Consider the following 23,798-nt stretch of genomic DNA (forward strand, 5'->3'; position numbering starts at 1 on the left):
TAGACATTTTGTAATCCATGTTTTTAGTAATTAGAGAGTACTCACATGTTTTATTGCTGCACTTAAAAGTTAAAAGCATGATTTCTTAATTGGTGATTTTAGACTCAGTTCCATGAGTTACATGCTTTTCTCAGCCAATCATCCTTTACCAATATAATTGATCTTGATGGTATTGTCTAGTATGGTTTGTTAGTTTGCCTATCCCATAAACAAAAGAATGCAGCCAGGCTTTTATAATCTTTTTCATGTTGCATTATTTTTTTAAAACTAAGTGTATTTTTGAGCACACAGAAAACTATATTAATAATCAGGGAATGAATTGCTATAGAAACTTCCCCTAAATTAATCAAAATATACTGTGTTGTTTACTTTATCCAGAAATAGTCTTGTAAAAGTAAAATAATATTACTTTTTCTAATTTAGTATTATTTTCAGACCTGATACTTTGCATTAATTTTAACTAGTTTAATAATTTTAATTTTCGTATTATTACTTCATAGTGCAGTCATAGAGTGTTTTTTTCCTTTTTGTTTTATATATAATATTTAAAGATTATGTGCAAACTTATATGAGGTATTTGTAAGTAGCTAAGTTTTCAAGTGTTGCCCATATGAGCTATGTTTTTACATAGAATGTTTGATGTGTCTTAATGTTCCTAACGGGGGGAAGAATATCTAAATTATAACCCATTGTTGCAAAGATCGATGGATTATGATGATCTGATTAAGTCGGTCTTACTAAATTATTGCTGCCCTAAATACATAGAAAAAGAATAAATTATCAACCATGTAATAAAAGGGTATAATTATATGAAAAGAATTCTGGGGACATCTATAAATCATGAGAGCAAAGCTAGAATGATTTCCCACCAGAACCCTAAGGTAGAATTTATATTTAATTTATTGCACACGTTTTTTTAATGCATGGGCAGAATTTTTTGTATGAGGTTTTGTTTTCATTTTTTATTCCAGCATTCATGAAAATCAATATTATGAAGTCAGCTCAGCAAAAAGCCTGGTTTGAGGACCTTTTTTGAGAATACAAAGCTATTTTTAAATGTACATTTATTAGATTTTAAAGGCTATCATGCTTATTTAATATAACCTTGTCCCACCCACATTTCATCTTTTCTTTCTTTTCCATTTTTAGGGTTATAATTTAAAGGACTTTCTTATTCTAAAAAAAAATTAGCTGAAACAGCTCTCATATAAATCACAAGCAGTGGAACAAAAGTCAGCATTCTGTCTCTATTAAAAGTTGTTGATGTGGAAATGTGAACTGACATTCCCTGCAATCTGTAGACTGTCAGGCAATAGCTTTAGTAACTTTTTGCTGTTTTTACATAAGTCATAAGTGGGTGGAGACATTGCCTGTGCATATAGACCTTGTCTTCCTTCAAATGGAGACAATTAATGAATATACGTGTTCAGTGCCCACACCTCCTTCCCACATCTTAATGTATGTGCTATAGTTCACCCAAGTGTAGCTTTCTTTCACCCACTATACTAATCCAAGTAAAAATCAGTAATATGCACTTTTTATACATAATTTTCTCATACACTCTCCCTGTAGGTACTTGAAGCAAATTCTGATGATCAAGGAGAATATGTATGAGAAGGGCATAGAAATTAAAATATCATAGGATAGCTATTGTCCGATTTCTCCCTCTTTCAATGCAGAATTCTGTAAACATTTTAAATCATTCCTTGTTGGGAACAATTTGAAATACACCCATGCCATTTTATATTATTTACAGGCCAAATTGCATTAAATCAACCTAGCCATTTATCATTATAATGCCATCAAATGCACACTTCCTCATTATTTGAGCTTTTCCCCTCCACGTCCTCCCATCTGCCACCTTCTCTGAGAGATAGGTAAAGATGAAGAAATATCTTTTCCTTAATTGCAATCATAACCTATGACATTTGAGTAGAATGGAAACAACGATTATTCACTTGGAAAACAAACCACTGCCCATGGCAGCTTCAGCAGTTGCCACAGGTTGCAGAGTGCCCGTTGCAGCCCCCTTGTCCTGACAGGATAAGTTGTCTGCACTGATGATCTGGGTTGGGGACAGCCGATGGCTTCAGTTCACAGATGCAAGATGTATCTCCCAAAGTTTAGCACTGGCATTTTTCTGTTTACTTTGGGTTTCTTTCCTTTATGAATATATTAATAAGTGCCAAATTATGTTTTCTGTCTCAGAGGTCATAGCATCATTCATAGGCTCCTTGTAGATTGAAATAAATCTTACCCCTGTGACACATTCAGGATTTCTTGATGCTACTAGCCACAAAGCAATGCATTTCCTTTGATCCAATGATTTTTAATTTATTTCAATCCTCACAAAATTGCTCTGTACTTTGAAACGGCATTTGTAGATAATGTCATGTGTGAAGTTCAGTGAAACGTTAGATTAAGGGAAAATATTAATTAAAAATCATACTTGCTCAATATTGGGTTGATATTTTCAAAAGGAAGCAAGACTTTAAGCCAAGTACTCAGATAGTATGTATTTTAAACATTGTCAGAGGTGAAATATGGATATTTGCATGACTAGATAGTAGTTAAGTATTTAGTATTTATAAAAGGAACGTACACAACAGCAGAAGTCTCTTGTGTTTTGGCAACAGAAGTCAAGGCATCATTCAGCATTGCCATTGGGTTTTGCCATTTATATGACATACCCAAATAAGGATTTGATTGGCAGCTCTTCAAATCTAATCAGACCTGGGGACACTTCAAAAGTCATGATACAAGGGTAGGGTTTGTGACTCAGTGTTAGAGTGCTTGTCTGTCATATGTGAAGCTCTGGCTTAGATTCTTAGCATCACTACAAAAAACCAAACAAAAACAACAACAACAACAAAGCCAAATAAAAGAAAAATGCACACACCCCCAAACCAAACAAAATTAAAATAAAATGAATTCTTATATAAATTTTTTAAGTCCTAAATTGTTTTGGTGTCATAAACTGCTTTGATTTTTAACTATGAAAAATTAAATTTCATTTAAAAGACTGAAGAAATGACACTTGAACCTATTCATCCTGTACAACTGTTTTTAAATTTGCAAAAAAAAAAAAAATCCTGTCTTTTTATTACTATAAAGAATTTAATAATTATAGCAATAAAAATCAGGGTGATTATTAATGGGCATTCCAATTCTGTGCTGTGTGATTTGCTTCTCAGTCTAGAGAGTGTTAATTATTATTATAATTCATTATTATATGAACTTTGTTTATGGAGACTCTTTGGGGGATTAGTATAATCTTCAAAAAATCTTTCAGGGAAATATAGCTCTGTTCTTGAAACGAATTACAAATAAGATGTTCATGTTATTAGAGGTATGCAAGAGAGAAAACTAGACTACATAATTTATGCAACTCTCTAAGGCAATGGAATATTCTTTTGAATAAAAATAACTTTGCATTTCTATATTTTTTATCTTAGAAACTTACAGACTAACTTTAAGTTCCTATATACCAAAGTCAAGTCAGAAAACTGGTTATAGAGCTTACTTTATTTATGGTCACATATTTGTTTGTTTAAATTTATATTTCTTTATAATTTTGTATGTCAAGTTTACATGATTTACTTTTTCTATTTCTGATGTAAGTATTTTTATAACTCCAAATATCTGTGTTTTTAGTTCCTGGGCCTGTCCCTGTCAAATCTCTTCAAGGAACATCCTTTGAAAACAAGATCTTCTTGAACTGGAAAGAACCTTTGGATCCTAATGGGATCATCACTCAATATGAGGTAGTGAAAGAATGAGGAATTTAACTGAAATGTGGATGGGAGGAATAAGAGGGAGAAACAAAGGAAAAAAATCAGAGGGAAAATAATGGAAAAGAAGTGAGGATGAGAATTAATAATTTTCAAATCTTTTAAGTAAATTCTAGGGTTTTTTTCTGTTTTAGGGAAGCATAGTTGTTGTCAACAGACTTACTGATCGTTATAATGAATCGTCATACAAAAAAAAAACCCTCATTTTTCTACAATTAAGAAACTCATTTCACACTGTTTTAGGAGATGTTACTGAATATCAATAGTTTCAGTGTAAGAAATTAGTGCCCAATAAAACAAATTATAAACCTGTTCCATACCTTCTTTGCAAATTTGAATATAAATCATTGTATTTTCAAATATTAAGAGAAGAAAGGAAAGGATAATATCAATTGCACAAATGTGTAGTGCTATTTCTGCATAGTCAATGTTGATTATAGACTAAATTCTAAAATTTCTGGAGACTGCAGAATGAAGCAAGACTCACTAACAGAGTCTTCTATTTATAACTATGTTAGCATACTTGAATACTGCTTTCATGGAATTTGTTATATATCTTGGACAAAGTATAAAATGATGTTAATAATGTAGATATCTTGAGTACTTTCTGTGTTTCATACACATTAAAGTCAGGTGCATGTGGTGGCATATGCCTTTGATCTCAGAAGCTCAGGCAGCAGGACTACAAGTTCAAAGCCAGCCTCAGCAATTTAGCGAGGCCCTACACAACTTATGGAAAGGTTCTCAAAATGAAAAAGAGCTGAGATGTGGCTCAGTGGTTAAGTGTCCCTGGGTTCAGTTCCTGATACCATTAAAGTATGAAACTCCAAAGTTCTGTATGTATGCATGGATATTTAAATGTCATTACACATTAATAAGTTAATGCTTATTATTTTATTTTTTGATGGAAGAAAATACTTATATTTTTATTGTCAGATACAACTCTAGTATATCTTATTAATGCATAGATGATTTATAGATGTAAACAGAATGAAAAAAAGGGGGTTATTCGCAGTTTATCATGACTTATAGTGGACATCTAATAGGAAACATATATTTTATGATTTCCAACAATCTTTTTATTGCATATTGTGGCAAGTAATAAGCAAGTGCTCATTAAAAGAATAAATTAAGCTTCCCATAGAAAGCAAATGTGATGTTATTATCCACACTAGCAATGGTGTCTGATAATACATTTTTCGACTTAAACGGTCGTTATGTAATAAGATTTAAAATGGAAATGTCCTTGAACTGTTGATTCTACTTCTTTAACTTAATTTACTTAAATCTCTATTTCAGTTATATCCTCATATGATAATGCATTTCTTAAAACAGGTCAGTTATAGCAGCATACGATCATTTGATCCTGCAGTTCCAGTGGCTGGACCTCCCCAGACAGTGTCCAATTTATGGAATAGCACACACCATGTCTTTATGCATCTCCACCCTGGAACTACCTATCAGTTTTTCATAAGAGCCAGCACAGTCAAAGGCTTTGGGCCAGCCACTTCCATCAATGTGACCACCAATATCTCAGGTATACAATGAAAAATGTGCAAATAGTATTCATCGCACTCTTGCTTTGTAATAGCATGATCTGGAGATTCATATTTACACTGTGTTATTCATCTGACTTTTTGAATCTTTAATATGTTTATGCATGATTATATTTCTGCATGATTGAAAGCACTTTAAAGAATCATTTAAATACAAATTATTGTTTATATGTCCAATTACAAACACTTTTCACTTTTAATTGACAGTGTTTTTTTAAAAAAATACAATATATTTTTATTAACAATCTTCCAAAGCTCATTATAAATGACAAAGGCCTTATTATACTTTTGATAATTATTATGGTATCAGATTTCTACAAATGGATTTTGCCAAAAGAACAGTAGAGGATCTTTGCTCTAGTATGAGAGTATCACATACCTTATCTCCATTACGTTTTCTCAAACATTCTGATAATTTTAAACAAACATAGGCTTTTCATTTTCTCTTGGAAATCTCACATAAATTCATCTAAATTCCAGAACAGGAACATGCAGGAGAATTTTAACTTGATAAACAAATGTAATTAAATTTCACATTCCGTTAATAATTTTATAGTTTGCATTTGACTACTTTGTTTACAGATGTTATTTCTCTTTCAGTCAAATCACCAGTTAAACCTGATTAAATTCTTGCTAGGAATTAGCATTATAATATGCCCTAAATCTACTCCAGTTTATATGACATTTTATCATATTTATTTAAGGTTACTTAAATAAATCTATATTATATATGTAACTTGAGAGTTAAATTTGCAAGTGAATGTTTTAAAGGACAGCCATATATATATATATATATATTAAAATATTAATTTTGATTTTGTCAGTTATTTTCATTCATTTTTTAAATTTTCATTATAGTTCTATATAGAATATACCAATGATACACCACACTACCCATTTAAAATTTTAGCATTGTTCTGAAACTACAATTTGCATCAAAATGAAGAGACATATTCCTTGCATTGTTCTAAGTCTAAATTTTATTTGGAAATATGATTAATATAGTTTAAATTTAAAAATTTGTATCACCAATGAAATTGGTGTATTACCTTGTGAAAATTTCATTTATCTTAATATTCTAATAAAGTTACATTTAAAAACTTTATTCATTATATTAAAAAATCTTCAATTTGAGGTACTTATTTACTCACTTTATTAGAAAATAAGACTTGGTGATATTAGGATGTGCAGGAATATGTTGCTAACCTCCAGACTTAGCAGTAGTGCAATAATTGAGTAAGATTTCTCCACAGAAGCAGAAATTTTATATAAGCTTATAAAACAGAATACTGAACAGCTGTAAATTCTTAAGAGCCTAATATATGTGTGTGTGTAGAAGTGTATTTCTCAAGACAAAGGTATTAAGTTTTCATTGAACACAAAAATATAAAGAAAAAAATATTCACCTAATTTTTCTTTGAATCATTTAACTACAGTTTTACTTGTATCGACCTAAAAACAATGAGTATTTGACTGTACTTTAAAAATTTCCTTGCCATTTCCATATATTGAAACAAGTAGAAATCAAAATCAGGCTAATAATATTGATGGTTAATATGGTTCTCAATATCACCTGGAATTTTTGAGTTATTATTTATATATTGAGTCCAATAGTTGTATCCCCAAGCATCTTTAAAGCAATTAAGAGGAAGGTGAGATTAAGTTAATGGTTGAATGTCTATATGAATGTGCATAATAAATACACATATTCACATATACATAATGCACATATACATAGAGTGCATATACTTTATTAATATTGTCGATTCTACTTCCTAAATTATACTTGGTTACTAATTTAACTCCTCCTTATATCACTGTTCCTTTTTTTAATTTTTCATTGGTACCATATTTTAAATACATGTTTGAGGTGCTGTGGTTGTGACGCAGTGATAGAGCACTTGCCTGCCATGTGTGAGGCACTAGGTTCAATCCTCAGCACTGCATGTAAATAAATAAATTAAATAAAGGTCCATTGACAACTGAAAAACTTTTTTTAAAAATAAATACCTGTTTGAAATATCTAAGTGATATCTCAGCCTTAAGACTTACTTCAACATATTTTTCTGTATTTCCTTCTTAAATATTGTTTTAGTCAGTTGTGTTTTTGTTATTGCTTTTGTTGTTTTTTCCTGCTGTGATAAAACTACCTGACAAGAACCACTTGAGGAGGAAAAATTTGTTTAGGGAGCTCAGGGTTTCAGAGGTCACAGGCCATAGATGGCTGATTCAGTTGCTCTGAAGCACAGGGGAGATAGAATATCATGGTGGAATGACTTGATAGAAGAACACCACAGGTAACATGGCCCCAGGAAGCAGAGAGTAATAGACTTCACTCACCAGGGACAAAATATATATTCCAAAGACGTATCCTCAATGACCTACTTCCTCTAGCTACACCCTGCCTGCCTTCGATAACCAGTCAGTTAATCCCTATCAGGGGATTAATTCACTAATTGGGTTAAGGCTTTCATAACCCAATAATTTCACCTCTGAATCTTGCATTGTCTCACACAGGAGCTTTAGGAAGACACCTCATATCTTAACCATAACAAATATTTTCAAATGTTAATATACCCAGTAAGATAATGTCCACTCACCTACCCATGACTAGCATCTGTGGTCCTTCATTGTACAGCTCCTCTCATCTTTCACTGCTCCCATGAATCCAAAGTCCAGGCATATCAAGTTGCTTGCAGTTTTTAGAGCACACAGTCCTTCTAGGTATTGTATCTTCAAACACTCTGCTTCCTCTCTCTAGAATCTTAGTCCATGCTGTCTCTTTCTGATGAGTTTTTAGTTCTATCTTAAGTTTCAACTCAAATATTCCCTAAATCATGAAATCTTCCCTGTTTCTTTGTCCCAGCTTCCAACACAAAGTAAAAAGTGTGGACCAGCTTTACCAGGGAAACTTCTAGAAATGTCCAGGATCAGATCTTTTCCCCAACCTACTGAAACCTTAACTATAGAGGAGATGGGAGTAATCTATTTAAGCAGCCCTCGGGGGTCCTTCTGACCTTAGTCATATGGTACCCAGTATTTCAATAAATTAACAGTTTTCCTCTTTGTACCAGCTATCAGTTGGTATAGTTTTTGCTTTTTGTTTATAAGACTCTCATGCTTCATAAAATATAAATTCCTTTGTTCAATGAATGGATAACATTCTTCAAATAATTTATTACCTGACATTTTATCTCAGTTTTTTTTTTCTGGAAATAGACACATTTCACTGGGTACATAACTTTCAAATATCTTTCTACATAAAAATAGTTAAAAGAAATTTGTAGTTACTCTTTCACCTATCGTAAGTTTAGGAAAACTCTATTTCCCAATTAAACATTATTCAATATTCTTTTTATTTTAAGAATCTGACAATTAATGCACTGTTGTTTTTTATAAATAAAAGCTGATGCCCATTAGCCACACTTGCCTGCTATGTTTCCATTGTGATCATTGAGAGGAAAATGATCCAAACAAGAACACTAAGTCTTTCTGCAACATTTGGAGTGTAAATAGTTCCATCTTGCCGTAGACTTAACTCAGCTTATGCCCTTGCTACCTCCAGATCTTCATTAAGTCACTCCAGAGCCAGTGCTCCTGATTGTTCTATTCCCATCTTCTCCCCATCTCTTCATTGCTGATTTGAAAGTCTCCAGAAACTAACTGAACACATCTTCATAAAATACTTAAAATATGTAATCACAAGTTGCCAGATTATTTTAAAAATTTCAGCAACAATTTTGATTTTATAGTTTTTTATGCTTTACATTCCTGGGGTGAAGTTTCAGTGGCTGGTGTTATGCTTCAAAATATGTTGTATTATACTGTAGATAATTGGGGGTTAAACTCATTTTTCCTTAAGTTAGGAGCATTTGTTTATATTGACTCATAGTATAGTTCTGTGACTTGATTAAATTTTTGTTTGTTTGTTTCATTGATCAGCTCCAACTTTGCCAGACTATGAAGGAGTTGATGCCTCTCTCAATGAAACTGCAACCACAATAACTGTATTGTTGAGACCAGCACAAGCCAAAGGTGCACCTATCAGGTAAGAGGGGAAATAACAGTTAAAGAAAAAAAAAAAACAGCCAGTGGGAGAGAGGCTTCCTGAATGGTTGCTTAGCAGCAAATAAAGCCGTTCATTTCTGAAATATTGATTTGACAATTAGTATCATGAAGGTTTACTGATTCTTTGTTTTTGTTTGTTGTTCATTTAGACAATGCCTGCAAATAGACCTACAGTTAAAAGCAAAATTATAAGAGGATTTTTGAGATATTCATGAACCAAATCATTCACCTCTACACTGATTTTAGAGTACTGATCCTTTTTTCTTTCTTTCGTTCTTTTTCTTTTTTTTATTTAGCCCCATTTTATTTTACTTCCTCTGTTGGAATCTCTGGTATAAAACCTTTGAAGATATTTGTCAAAAATAGGATAAGGAAATAACTCTTGTCCACTGCAATAAATAAGTTATGAATAATTTCATATGAGTGATTGAAAACAGAGAGCTTCAAGGGAATAAAAGCCAAAAAAAGTTATAAGGAATGAAGCGTATGTGACCTTTTAATTCCTGAATTGTTCCATGTGAGAAATTCCATAGTAAATATTAAAGTTCAAGTTGGCATTTCATTTGTCTTTCCAATAATAAAACCTTTCATATTACTTAATACCCATCATTTTCATAAAATTGTGAGCAGTTGTTTTTATGGAAGAGTCAAATTATGCTATCCATTTTAATTTATGCACATCTGTTATTAGATGAATGTTTAAAATTTAAGCACATTTCTATTTAAAACTGGTAGATTTTGTAGGAATTTTGTTATCAGACTTCTGCTTAAAAGTAAATCAAGGCACAAACTAAGTATAGATATTTCACAATCAAATTATCTCAAATTATTTACATATTTTTTGTTGAAAAAATTAATCTTTGATCTATGTGTAAAATGAACACATTTGACTTTATGAATACATATTAACATTCAGATAATCCTGTGTTGCTGAAAGGATATAAATATTTTACTAATTAAAAAAATATATTGATTAAAAAATGTGAGACAGAAAGGAAACTCTTGATTCTGGGTAAAAATCAGAGGATACCACACTACAGAAAACGTGAAGTCGTTGAGAATACTTGTAACATAAACACTTGTGAAGTGCTGGCTACTTGAAAATTCAAAGTAAGTACACAGTGCTATTCATGAATCAGTGATCTGTGAGTGAATCTGATTGCAGATCCAAAGGAGAAAGAATATGCATGCGCTCAACATCTTTCTCTATTGACAAGTAATCAGGGTCATTCACATATTCCTACCTATGATAAAATTTTACTTTGTAGGGGTTCAATTCTGATACTGTTGTGTAAATGAGCTCTCAGATTCTTGCATTTTTCTTTTAAGAGTTACATATTTGAGTGAATTCAGCTCTTCTTAATGTAAGTTGCAAACACAGATTATTATTATTATTATTATTATTATTATTTATTACATTGCTATGTTATATAATTATATAAACTCTTTAATCATTTAATTGTGTTTTTCAATAAACTTTCCATGTATTAAGTGCCTGGTATTGTTCTAGAGTTGTAAATAAAAGATAAAGTGACCACAAAAAGCGGAGGTCCTTTGCCTAGATTTATCATGGACAATCAAGGTACCTGCAGACTGATAAATCTTTTGCTCAGGTGGTTCTCAGGAACTTAGGATATTATCTATAACAAATGTTAAAGTCAAAAGTATTCCATTTTGTTTACCATTATGTAGCACATAATTTCTAATTAGCAAGAATTCCTCTAGTTCAAAGTAGTAGTTGTGCAAAAATATCCTAGCTAATGATATGTCCTCTTTTGCTGACATAGAAATAACACTTTTTGCAATTATTGGCAAGACATTTGAAATTTTCTAGAATTGAGATCAATAACTCCAAATTTAAAGTCCAAGAGATGAGTAAAAAATAAATAAATAACTAAATAAATGAATAAATAAATTCTAGAATACTACAAAAATAATTAATAATATAAACAATAATTTTTAAAACACAAATAACTACCAAGGAAAAAAATCTAATATCAACTTATACTTTAATCCCACCAAGCCATATTTAGTTTATTTGTAGAAGCTTGCTCAGCTACAGGTGGGGCCAACAGACAGGGCCAGCCTGGTCTAATTGGGAAGTTTGGCTCCTATGAACTGTGCTTTTTTTTTCTCTGAGTTCTCCTGTCAGATGGTCCTCTCTTTTTCCCTCCGATGATATTACTACCTACCACTAACTGAAGTCTTCTCATGAGACTATCCACTATAGTGCCCTATTTTTTTTCACAATGAGAACCCAATTTGATATAATCATTATATCACTAATTATATGGCGTGGTTCTGCAAATCTTTGTTTGGATCTCCTTAACTTCCTTCTGCTGTACTGAAACTATTTGACTTTCTGCTCAATTTCTTCTTTACTTGTTGGCCTAAAAGAATCTTTTCTCTGGTGGGTGTTGCTTGGTGTCATTCCACTCTACCTGTAGCCTCCCACAAAAGCCAGAACTATTTACCTATTATTAGCTCTACCTCCTGAGACCATCCAGCTCTTAATTCTCTGATGATATTGGCCCTAAATACTGAGTCTATCCTTGCTATTTTATAACTGTATTAGTCTCCATTTCTTTTTAGTTTACCATTAGTTTTTCCCAACTCCAGTGGAAATGAACATTCTTTCTGCCTGGTGTTTCTAGTATCAAACTCCAATTCTATCTGGAAAATTCTGTTTTATAGAGTTTCTATGTTATGTTTAGTTAGTTTTACTATGAAGGCTAAGAGTAATAATAGATTCAATAACATTCTACGTATGTTAGGACCTGAGCTGGATACTTGAAATAGAATTTGCCTAAAGTAGTTTAGTATGTGCCTGGGAATAGAGATGATAGATTTAAAACTGATGACTGATAATAATACTGTGTTATTGCAGTGACAGTTGATAGAAAATTCAGTGCTAAACCACAGAAATATGTCCATAATAACACTGAATGTGAATGCTCTCAACTCCCCAATTAAAAGACATAGATTACCAGAATGCATAAAAAAATCAAAACAAGATCCAACCACATGCTGTTTTGCAAGAGGTTCATTTAATATGTAACAACACTGGTAGGCTGAAGATGAAAGATTGGGGAACAAAATTCCACACAAATGGAGTCTGAAAACAAGCCATAGAAGTTCTTCTCATATCTGACAAAATTGATTTTAAGTAAAATGAATCAGAAGCAACAAAGGCAGCCATTACATCCTGGTAAATTGAACAATCCAACCAGAAGAAATAACGATAGTATATTATATGCCCCAAATATCAATATACCCAGTTACATTTTAAAAATACTCATTGATATTAAATCCCAAGTAAACCCCAATACAATAATACTGGGAGATTTCAACACACCTTTATCCCTATAAACAGGTCATCAAAGAATAAAATCAATAAGGATATATCCAACCTAAATAATACTGTAAATCAGTTGGACCTAATAGACATCTACAAAGTATTTTACCTCAAAACAGCTAAATTTAGTTTCTTCTCAAAAGCTGACGAAACTGTCTTCAAAATAAATCCTATTCCAAGCCATAATGTAATTCTCAGCAAATAAATAAAAATATATATAAAATCCCATGTCAGACATAATAGAATGAAACAAGAAATCAACAGGGTGGAAAATAGTAGAGACCATGCAAACATATGTAGATAAAATAACACTCATTAAGATGAAGAATGAATCAAAGAACAAATGAGAAAAGAAATCAAAACATTCTTAGAAACAAAAGAAAACAAATATACAACTTATTAAAATCTCTGAGACAGTATGAAATCAGTACTAAGAGGAAAATTTATTGCATTGAGAGCTTACATTATAAAAATAGATTCCAAATAAATATACATATGCTCTACTTTATGGCCTTGGGGAAAAGAAGAACGATTAACTACAAAATTATTAGATGATAGGAAATAATAAAGATCAGAGCAGAAATTAATGAAATTGAGAATAAAAAAATACACAGCATCAATGCAACAAAGAGGTAGCTCTTTGAATAAATAAAGTTGATAAACTCTTAGACCAAACTAACCAAAAAAGGGAGAAGGCCCAAATCAACAACATTAGAGATAAAAATGGAAATATCTCCATAGATACTTCTGAAATCCAGAGGATCATTAGAAATTATTCTGAAAATTTATATTACAATAAACTACAAAGTCATTGAAAATTTCTAGACACATATGATATGCCAAAATTGAGCCAGGAAGATATAGAAAACCTAAATAGACCAATATCAAGTAATGAAATTGAAACTTCAATTATTCAAAAGCACAGGATGGATGGATTCTCAACTGATCTTTACCAGACAAAGATTTTTCATTTTTAACACTTCTATTGAATAGAGTTCTTAAAACTCTATCCAGAGAAATCAAGCATGAGTAGTAAAGGGATACAAATTGCAAACAAAGAAGGCAAACTTTCACTATTTGCTGGTGACATAATCTTATATCTAAAAAATCCCCTCCCCTGCAAAAAAAAAACTATCAGAAGACTTTTAGAGCTGATAAATAAATTTTAATCAATAGCTCCTCTGTACTCCAACAGTGATAGTCAGCTGAAAAAGAAATCAGTAAAATCATCCCTTTTCCAATAACATCAAAATATAAAATTGGAATTTAATCTAACCTAGGTATTTAGAAGTTAATATAACTCTACAATGTAAACTAAAGAACACTGAAGAAAAAAATTTAAAACTTTGAAGATGGAAAGACATCCCACGTTCTTGTACAGGCAGGATTAATATTGTGAAAATGGCCATACTACCAAGGGCAATATACAGATCCAATGAAATAGATATCAAAATACCAATGACATTTCTCATAGAACTAGAAAACAGTAGTCCTTTGGAAGAATAAGAAACCGAAAATAGCCAAAACAATATTGAGCAAGAACAGCAATGTGGGAGGCATCATGATACCTCAAATTATCTACAGAGCTAAAGTCACAAAATAGCATGGTATTGGCATCAAAGTAGGCATGAGGATGAATGGAATAGAAAAAAACAAAGACAAACCCAAATATTTATAGCCATCTGATACTTGACAAAGGTGCTGAAAATATATGTCAGAGAAAAGACAACCTTTTTTAACAAATGGTGTGGGAAAACTGGATATGCATATATAGAAGAATTAAATTAGATTTCTATTTTCAAGTTTTTTGTTTGTTTGGTTTTTTTTTTTTTTTTTTTTTTTTTACATTTTATCTCTCTGTATTTTTGAAAATCCATCCATGAGATGGTGCGGCCAATTTGGAAAGCAGTATGGAGATTTCTTGGAAAGCTCGGAATGGAACCACCATTTGACCCAGCTATTCCCCTACTCAGTCTATTCCCTAAAGACCTAAAAAGACCACACTATAGGGACACTGCTACATCCATGTTCATAGCAGCACAATTCACAATAGCAAGACTGTGGAACCAACCTAGATGCCCTTCAATAGACGAATGGATAAAAAAAATGTGGCATTTATACACAGTGGAGTATTACACAGTGGAGTATTACTCTGCATTAAAAAATGACAAAATCATAGAATTTGGAGGGAAATGGATGGCATTAGAGCAGATTATGCTAAGTGAAGCTAGCCAATCCCTTAAAAACAAATACCAAATGTCTTCTTTGATATAAGGAGAGTAACTAAGAACAGAGTAGGGACGAAGAGCATGAGAAGAAGATTAACATTAAACAGGGATGAGAGGTGGGAGGGAAAGGGAGAGAGAAGGGAAATTGCATGGAAATGCAAGGAGACCCTCAGGGGTATACAAAATTACATACAAGAGAAAGTGAGGGGAAAGGGGGAAAATATAAGTGGGAGAAATGAATTACAGTAGAGGGGGTAGAGAGAGAGGAGGGGAGGGGAGGGGGGGAGGGGGGATAGTAGAGGATAGGAAAGGCAGCAGAATACAACAGACACTAGTATGGCAATATGTAAATCAATGGATATGCAACTGATGTGATTCTGCAATCTGTATACGGGGTAAAAATGGGAGTTCATATCCCACTTGAATCAAAGTGTGAAATATGATATATCAAGAACTATGTAATGTTTTGAACAACCAACAATAAAAATTAATTTTAAAAAATTAGATTTCTATCTTTCACCCTGTACAGAATTCAAATCAAAATGATTTAAGACTTAGGAATTAGATCAGAAACCATACAACTGTTAGCAGAAACCACAGGGTCAACATTCTATCTGATAGCTCAGGCAATGACTTCCTCAACAAGATCCCTAAAGCTCAAAGAAATAAAGCCAAGAATCAATAAGTGAGATGACAACAAATTAAAAAGATTCTGCACATTGAAGTTAACAATAGAGTGAAGATAGAGCCTACAGAATGAGAGAAAATCTTTACCAGCCACTCCTCTGACAGGGGATTCTTATCCAGAATATATAAAAAACACTAAAAACTCAAGACCAAAACCACAAATAACCCAATCAATAAATGGGCAAAAGAACTAAATAGAAACTTCTCAAAAGAAGAAATATAAATGGCCAACAAGCATATGAGAAACAAGTAAATATCCCTAGCAATCAGCAAAATGAAAATCAAACTACACAAAGATTTCATCACGCCCTCATCAGAGTGGCAGTTATCAAGGACATGACCAATAATAAGTGCTGGCAAGAATGTGGGAGAAAAGGTACACTTAAACATTGCTAATGGGACTGCAGATTAGTACAATGGAAAGTGGTGTGGAGACTACTCAAAAAACCAGAAATGAGACAACCATATGACCCAGCTATCTCACTCTTCAGTTCTTATCCAAAAGAACTAAAATCAGTATATTTCAGTGATACAGCCATTTCAATGTTTCTAGCAGCACAATTCACAGAAGCAAAATTATGGAATCAGCACAGATGCCCCTCAATTGATAAATAGATCAAGAAAATGTGAGATATATATATATATATATATATATATATATATATATATGGAGTTTCACTCAGTCATAAAAAAGAATGAAATAATGGCATTTGCTTGTAAGTGGATAGAAATGAAGAAAATCATGCTAAGTAAAATAAGCCAGACTTGGAAAAATCAAGGTCTTATGTTTTCTCTCATGTGTGGAAACTAGAGCAAAGTAAGGGAAAGAAGGAACAGCAGGGAAAGGAGGGTATAGAGTATCATAAATATATAAGGTAGATCAGTGGAGTTAAAAAAAGAACATGAGGGAGGAATGGAAGAAGGGAAAGGGATAGGAATATGCATGTTACATATATAGATGTACCAAAAATAATTCCACCTCTATGTACATGTGGGAAATACCAATCATGAATAAATAAATAAAGAAGTGATAGGAAGATACAGGAGAAGAGGGAAAACAAGGGTGGGAAGAAAGGAAGAAAAGGAGGGAAATAGGGGCTGAAATCAAATTCTTTGTGTTTATTTTGTCCAGTGAACCCAAATATTATGTATAAATATAATGCTCTAAGAAAAAAAAAAAAAGAAAGAAAATGTGGTACTCATGCTGGGTTTTGAAGAAGAGGGAGACATAAGGCAGTCCGAGGATCATTTTAAATAAAGTGGGGAGGTTACTGAGAAGAGAAGGGATGGTGGGCCTTCCAAGTGATTGCAAAGCAAATGATGGTGTATGCGACATAGCTAGGTGAGTTCAAGTACTGCAAGAAGTTCAGGTCATTGGCAGTGAAGGGTTTATGGGAAGGAGACAGCCACTGCTCAAGAGATAAGCAGGAGCCAGAAGGAGAGTCTATATAGTGTCAGACTGAAAGCTGAAGATGGCCCCAGGACTGTAAGCAAACATCACCATGTGCTCTTTTATATTTTAGAAAGATCACTCTTATAGGTACATAGAGAATGCAGGCTAAAGCCTGGAATGGTCCCAGTGAATAGAGCTAATGGACCCCCAAGACAGGAGCAATGGAGCTGCATTGGGTGTTTCTTGCATAAGGTCCTAGTTAAGGAGTATGTATGAGTCTTGGAAGGAAGGAAAATAGGGTACAGACCTTAAATGAGAGATGATGGTAGCTTTTATTTTAGAAGTAGTAGCAGAGGGAAAAAAAAATTACCCAAGAATTTGAAATTGTTGAATAGAAACAAATATTTTTAGCATCAATACCCCAAATCAAAAGTGTACACTCTTCCTATGAAAGGAAGGATAATTTATCTCTAGGACATCATGGTGTGGATAGAAGAAATGACAGATTTGCCATGGAAACTGCTCTTTCTGGACAACACAGCACTCAGTAGCACCAGGCACACAGACCTTCTGTCACCCAGTAAACCGGCCTAGCTGTGTCGATGAGCCACACATGTGAGGTGATCCTGGCAAGTTGGTTCTGCCAGTTGGTTGTAGTAAAACTCATTTTTTAATTTCATGATCATTCTAAAGATGGAAAGTCACTGCCTGACACAACTACTGTGTTGCCTCTCCTTACAATCTCTCTGAAATCTAGACTTAAAACTGTCATCACTTGACAATCATTGCTCTTTTATTCATTCAAAATGAATATGTGCTACATTTCAAATCAATTTTGTAGAATACATAACTTCTTTAATTTTTCTTTAAACACTAGAATATTGTAAAAATACAGACAAGTTCCTCTGATAACTCAGTTTATTAAAAGGTATAATAAATGAATGTGCATTTTATTTCAGAATTTTTCAATTATAAGCTGTAACTATGTTAAATTATCAAGAAGATACCCAATCTAAAGTTATTTTATTTCCTGGGGAAACTATAATTTTTCATTTAAGGATCATATTTTTTAGAGATCACATTTTTAAGATTGAGGTAATTAGGATATAGAGTCATTAAATAGAATTCAAACCACCATTTCTCTTCAATTAGGAAAAAAAATTGTCTAAAAAGTCAAGTGATGGCATAACAAAAATACATATCTAACCATAGATGTGATCTATTCAGACTACATAGTTAGTGACCTTCCTTGGGTCACTTGGTTACTGTGTTAGTCACCTTTCCATTACTATGACAAAATACCTGAGAAAATCAACTTAAAGGTGGAAACACTTATTTTATGGTTTCAGAGGTTTCAGTCCATTCTCACTTGGCTCCACTGTTTTGAGGCCTGTAGTAGGACAGACGGTAGAGAAAAGCTGCTCATATAAATGAGCCCAAGAAGCAAAGAGAGAGAAGAAGGAGGCAGGGACAAAATAAACCCCTCAACTATTCTTTCTTTGTCATTTTCTGTGCATAAAGAGCCCAGGAACTAAGATGAATCAAATAAAGGTTATTTTAATTTCATGCATATACTGTAAAATCATAGTAGGTAAAATTGTTTCTGCCAGCAAGTAGAAGGAGGTGTGCCCTTTCTGGTAAATCTTACCAGCCTTTAGATGACAGCAACCCCAGCCAACAGCTTCATTCTGACCATGTGAAAAACCTTGAGCCCCACCTAGCAAAGCCACTCTTGAATTCCTGACCCCCAGATACTATGAGCTAATAAATGTTTGTTGCTTTGAGCCACAGAGTTTTTGAGCAATATGTTATGTAGGAGGAAATAAGAAATATATATAATCACATAACTGAAATTTCCTCTTCCATCAAGTTTCTGCTCAAAGACCATTTTATCACATAGGTCTTTCTTAACACTCCCTACAAAATAACACTCTCCTCTTCCATCATTTCCTGTTTCCCTTATCTTGCTTTACCTTCTTCTAAGCACTTATCTCTTCCTGACATGTTGTGTATTTTTTTGTTTTATTTATGTATTTTATTTATATCTTTCCACTAAAATGTAAGCATATACTTTCACTACTGTGTTCTTTATTGCAAACTGAGTGCTAACAATAATTCGTGGCTTATAACAGGTGCCTAATAAATATTTAGTGAATAAATGGGGATATTACAAATATGAAAAATGATTTCTTTAATGAATTTATAATATATTAAAGAAAAGACATACATCTGAAGAATTTATGACAGTATAATACTCAATAGTACGTGTTGTGTCCCATGTTCATGATATAAGCAATAAACTTTATTAAGAAAGGGATTTTTTTTACTTTTTAAAAGTCCCAGAATTTCTGGGGATACCTTAGAGGTTCTGATCAGTGGGTCTAGTTCAGGTAGTTGGTGTCAGTTTCTTAGGTTGAAAAAGCATCCCATATTTTTATGAACCCTATGTCTGTGTCATTCAACTACATCCACCTCAAAAATTACATATATGGGCTGTGGCAGACTGAGTACTGAGGAGTGAACTAGTCAGAGAATGCTTTGTGGGGAAGCAGAAAAGCTAGATGAAGAGAGAGGAGGAAAACCTCAGCAGTGTGTATAGTGTGTTGAGATGCCACTGGTCACACCAGTTTTCAATGGATGATATTTATTGGAAAATGAACAGATATATAAGCCCCTGGGTGTGGTAAGATATTAACCCCAGAATAAATAGTACAGAGTTTGACATGTGAAATAATAGAAGTGAAGAGAAGGGAAAGAAATGGTACATTAAAAGGCATAATGAAGATGTGTTACATCTTCATAATGTGAGATGAGACTTGTTAAAATTAATGCCAGGATTTTGAGCTTTGCCATCTTAGTAACTAATAATTCAGTAATTAATAATTCCTCTATATAAACAGGGAAGTCATGAGAGAAGTAGGTTATGTGTTTAAGGTGGAGAACAGGGAATATAGTGGTAACCAGGCATCCCTGGTTAATCTTTAACTTTAAATTAAACTTCCACTCTCCTGATCAACTGAATGTGGACAGTAAGGAAATGATAATCCAATTTTGTATTCTGTGGGATCTTGGAAAGTCTGTTTACAAGAGGAAGAGTAAAACATTGAAGCTAGGGAACTTCCCTTGAAGCTTTAAGGAAGATTTTTGGTAGATATGAGAAAATTTATGTACCATTGTATAATTTGTTATTTTGATACCACCAAAGGGTTGCATAACATAAAACTCTAAACATATTCAAAGAGAATTTATTTAGTAATGTGTTTTAAAAATCCATGACAGAGCTGGAGTTGTGGCTCAGTGGTATAGTGATTGCCTGGCATATGTGAGGTACTGTATTCAATCCTCAGCACCACATCAAAAGAAAGGAAGGAAGGAAGGAAGGGAGGGAGGAAGGAGAGAGAAAGAGAGAGAGAGAGAGAAAGAAAGAAAAAAAGGAAAAAGAAAGAAAAAATATCGTGTCCATCTACAACTAAAAAAAAAAAAAAACTTTTTTTAAATCCATGACAGTATATTACAGGTAATATGGGGGTTAACTCGACATTTTTAATCATTGAATCAGGGAAAGACAGTGTTTTTTATATAATCTCTTTTTAAGCTAATAGAAAAATCCCTTCATCTTTTCTTATACTTTTGAAACTGAGGGGAAATTGTATAATGAGAAATCATTATTTGGTGTTCCCCCAAAACTAAATATTACCATAACTAATCAAATTTTAATATAGTAGTTACTGTCATTTTTAGTTTTTAAATATAAAGCAATCACAATTTGAGTATTGAATGATGCTTCATACTGCTGGTATATTAATTTTAACTTAATTGTAATAATATTTTAAAAATTCACTTAAAAGGAATGAGGAATATATGAAGTAAGGGTGGAATGAATAAACATATTAAGGTGGCCTTGAAATATGTGTAATTGCTAGAATACTGAGTAATACTATTTACATCTAGCTAAAGTTAAGTACCATTAAATAATTACACAACCATAACAATGAAAAAGCACAGGCCCATTTCATGTCATCAGTCAAATCACTTTTAATTTGATTTCTCATTATTCTCTATCCTTTAATCAATTTGTATTGATAAATTAGAAGGTAACAAGGATAAAAGCAGACTTTCAAAAGTGGAAATATGTTTTTGGAGCACACTCTCTGAAACTGAATGATGAAGAAAAGACAGTTTCTTTTAAGCATGAACTTTGTAATTCTGTTTGCAGTTTCATCTCAAGTTGAATGATATTTCTCCCGATAGTGACTTTTGATTATTTTTATTGCTACTTTTTGCTTCAAGTAAGCATTTTTTAAAGAAGTTGCCATAATTACAGTCCATCTCTCTGCAGATCATACACAGGCCTTCTCAATGTGCATGAAGAATGATAGAAATAGGTTTGTACAAAGTGATAGGTCTCAAAGGAGCTGATTGAAGGCTGAGCCCAACTGATGACAGTAAAATGCCACTAGAAAATTTTCAGCAGTATCATGACATGAAAGATAGTTTTTATTTTTTTCTGTATTTTTATCAGGTATTCTGCTGAGAGGGTTTGTAAAGGAAAGAGCAGTACAACACACAGATGTGAACCTCAGTTTTTAAACTGGAAATGGGTATTTCTGGATTATATTATAGAAGATAAAGTGAAATCAATTTCAGCTTGTTTAGGTATAAGGGATGAAGGAAATATGGAAGACAATTTAAGATGACTCCAAAAATCTGCTTCTGAGTGGCTTTCTCAAGTCACTTTAAATGTTTGCCAGGGACAATTATAGGTTTGTAAGTAGAGGTGGTTTTAAAGAAAGTAGATATTTTTGTTTTTGTTTTGATTGTAAATTGCATCGAACTTAAGAGGGTTAGAAAGCATTCTAAAAATAGTACTCTAAAAATTTCAAAAAAGAAAAGCAAATATAATGTCCAAGACAGCTGGGACTTTGGTTCACCGCTCTATCTTAAATGCCTATGTGGAACTAATATAATTATTGAGTGAGTGAATGAAGGAGTGGATGTAAAGTCACTGGAAGAAAGCTAATTGAGGAAATCCATTATTCAAATAGTGTTCAGGCTTTTTAAAGCAAAACAAGCACTTTCATGCAGAAAGAAAAAGAGTGATTTGGATATGTCCTAAGTAAGCAAAAACATCAACACAAAAAGCAAAAGCAATTTATTCATTCTACAAATTCTTATTTAAATGCCCATTATCCTATATGAAACCACACTTGAATATAAAATGTGATGGCTATTGTATCAGTTTGTGGAATTAAGTATAGTCAAGGTTGAAAAATACCCAGAAACTGAGCTGAATATGATAACATGAAGACATTTGTCCTGGTAGGAGGGTGTGGTACAGTGGGAGGGAATGAGATAAAAAGATCTAGCTGTCTCCATGTAGCTTTCTGTCTGATGTCAATCACTGCAAAAAGAATATTTTAGAAAATATTCTTGGAAGCCAGTTTTCTTAAGTCTTTTTATATGTATATTAGTTCTCACAGTTCTAAAGACTGGAAAGTCTATGATCAGATACTGGAAGATTCGGTTCTTGATGAGGGCCTCTCATCTTAACCAAATTACTTTCCACAGACCCCATCTCCAAATATCATCACACTGGGAAGTTAGGGTTTTAAATGTAACTTTGGGGAGGACACAAAATTCAGTTCATAACTGTATAGTATAAAACAATAAAGAATATAAGACTCATAGCATAAGTTTTAATGGGAGCTGAATTTCTCTTTATCTTAGTTTCCCAATTGTAACAAAAAAAATGTAACATTTCATTTCTTCCATGGCCATTCAAAGAAAAAATGAATGAATTTGTAAATAAAATATGCATTGCAGAATTAAAATCCAGGTTCATTGAGTGTATTTATGTTTAAAATAGTTTTCTTAATCTTATATAAAGTGGAAGTAATTTCTCTTTCGTTTAATTGGAAATTGTACCAAATCTGAAAGTTCAAGGTGTTGATTTTTATCTTCTATGGAATCATATGCAAGATTCTTTCCCAAAGAGCAGATCCTTTTTGATCCTTCCCTCATCTCCAGCACTGGCATTTTGCTTTGCTCCTAATAAAACTGGAGCTCTCTGGCACAAAGTATCCTAGTTTGAAATGTGGAATCTATGTCAATTTAATAGAATTAGATGAGATTGGATATTAAGGAGATTTTCTTGGTTTCTCTGGATGTATGGGATAATTCAAGAGAAATGTATTTTTTGAGGAGGAGGTTGAATTATGAGCATGGATAGGTAATTGTCATTATTGTTCTTTAGGACAAGAATATAAGGTTAGAGTTGCCTAGGGAGTATGCATGTGTGAGTTTATAAGTATATGTAGATGTACCTACAGGATCTACAAAGATATAACACATAAATATGAATTATAAATTAAAATAAACAAGAAAAGGGCTAGATTGCTTAACATAGCATATGTTGACTGTGATTATTCCTTTTTTCATTCTCTGGGGCTATGCTTACATGTTTCCTGCATTTTAAAACTGACAAGTGCCTGCTCCATGGACGCCTCAGAGAGCATGCATCTTGTCAATAGCATTCCTACAAGCTTAGTGACCCAACTTGGCAGAGGTACAGAGAGCGATGCAGTACATGTAATTTGAAATAGCATACACTTCTGCCTCAGTCACTTGCTCAAACCACAATTTCTGGCACTAATACAATTTCTGTCATCTTTCAATAGCTAAGGAGTTAGATCCCAGTCTTCCACTATCTTGCAACATTTT

The 23,798-nt window shown here is 32.8% G+C and overlaps 1 protein-coding gene across 5 annotated transcripts in view; it reads left to right on the plus strand.

Moving 5' to 3' along the window:
• Positions 1-23,798, plus strand: part of Ptprk (protein tyrosine phosphatase receptor type K) — a 526,982-nt gene that overhangs the window by 401,923 nt on the left and 101,261 nt on the right. For all 5 annotated transcript variants that reach the window (XM_076858271.2, XM_076858267.2, XM_076858268.2 and 2 more), the window contains exons 9-11: positions 3,655-3,764; positions 5,127-5,328; positions 9,290-9,395. In XM_076858271.2, the coding sequence (XP_076714386.2) occupies positions 3,655-3,764; positions 5,127-5,328; positions 9,290-9,395 (418 nt within the window). The remainder of the gene's footprint in view (positions 1-3,654; positions 3,765-5,126; positions 5,329-9,289; positions 9,396-23,798) is intronic.

The sequence above is a fragment of the Callospermophilus lateralis genome, chromosome 6, assembly GCF_048772815.1.
Source record: "Callospermophilus lateralis isolate mCalLat2 chromosome 6, mCalLat2.hap1, whole genome shotgun sequence".
Lineage (NCBI taxonomy): Eukaryota > Metazoa > Chordata > Mammalia > Rodentia > Sciuridae > Callospermophilus > Callospermophilus lateralis.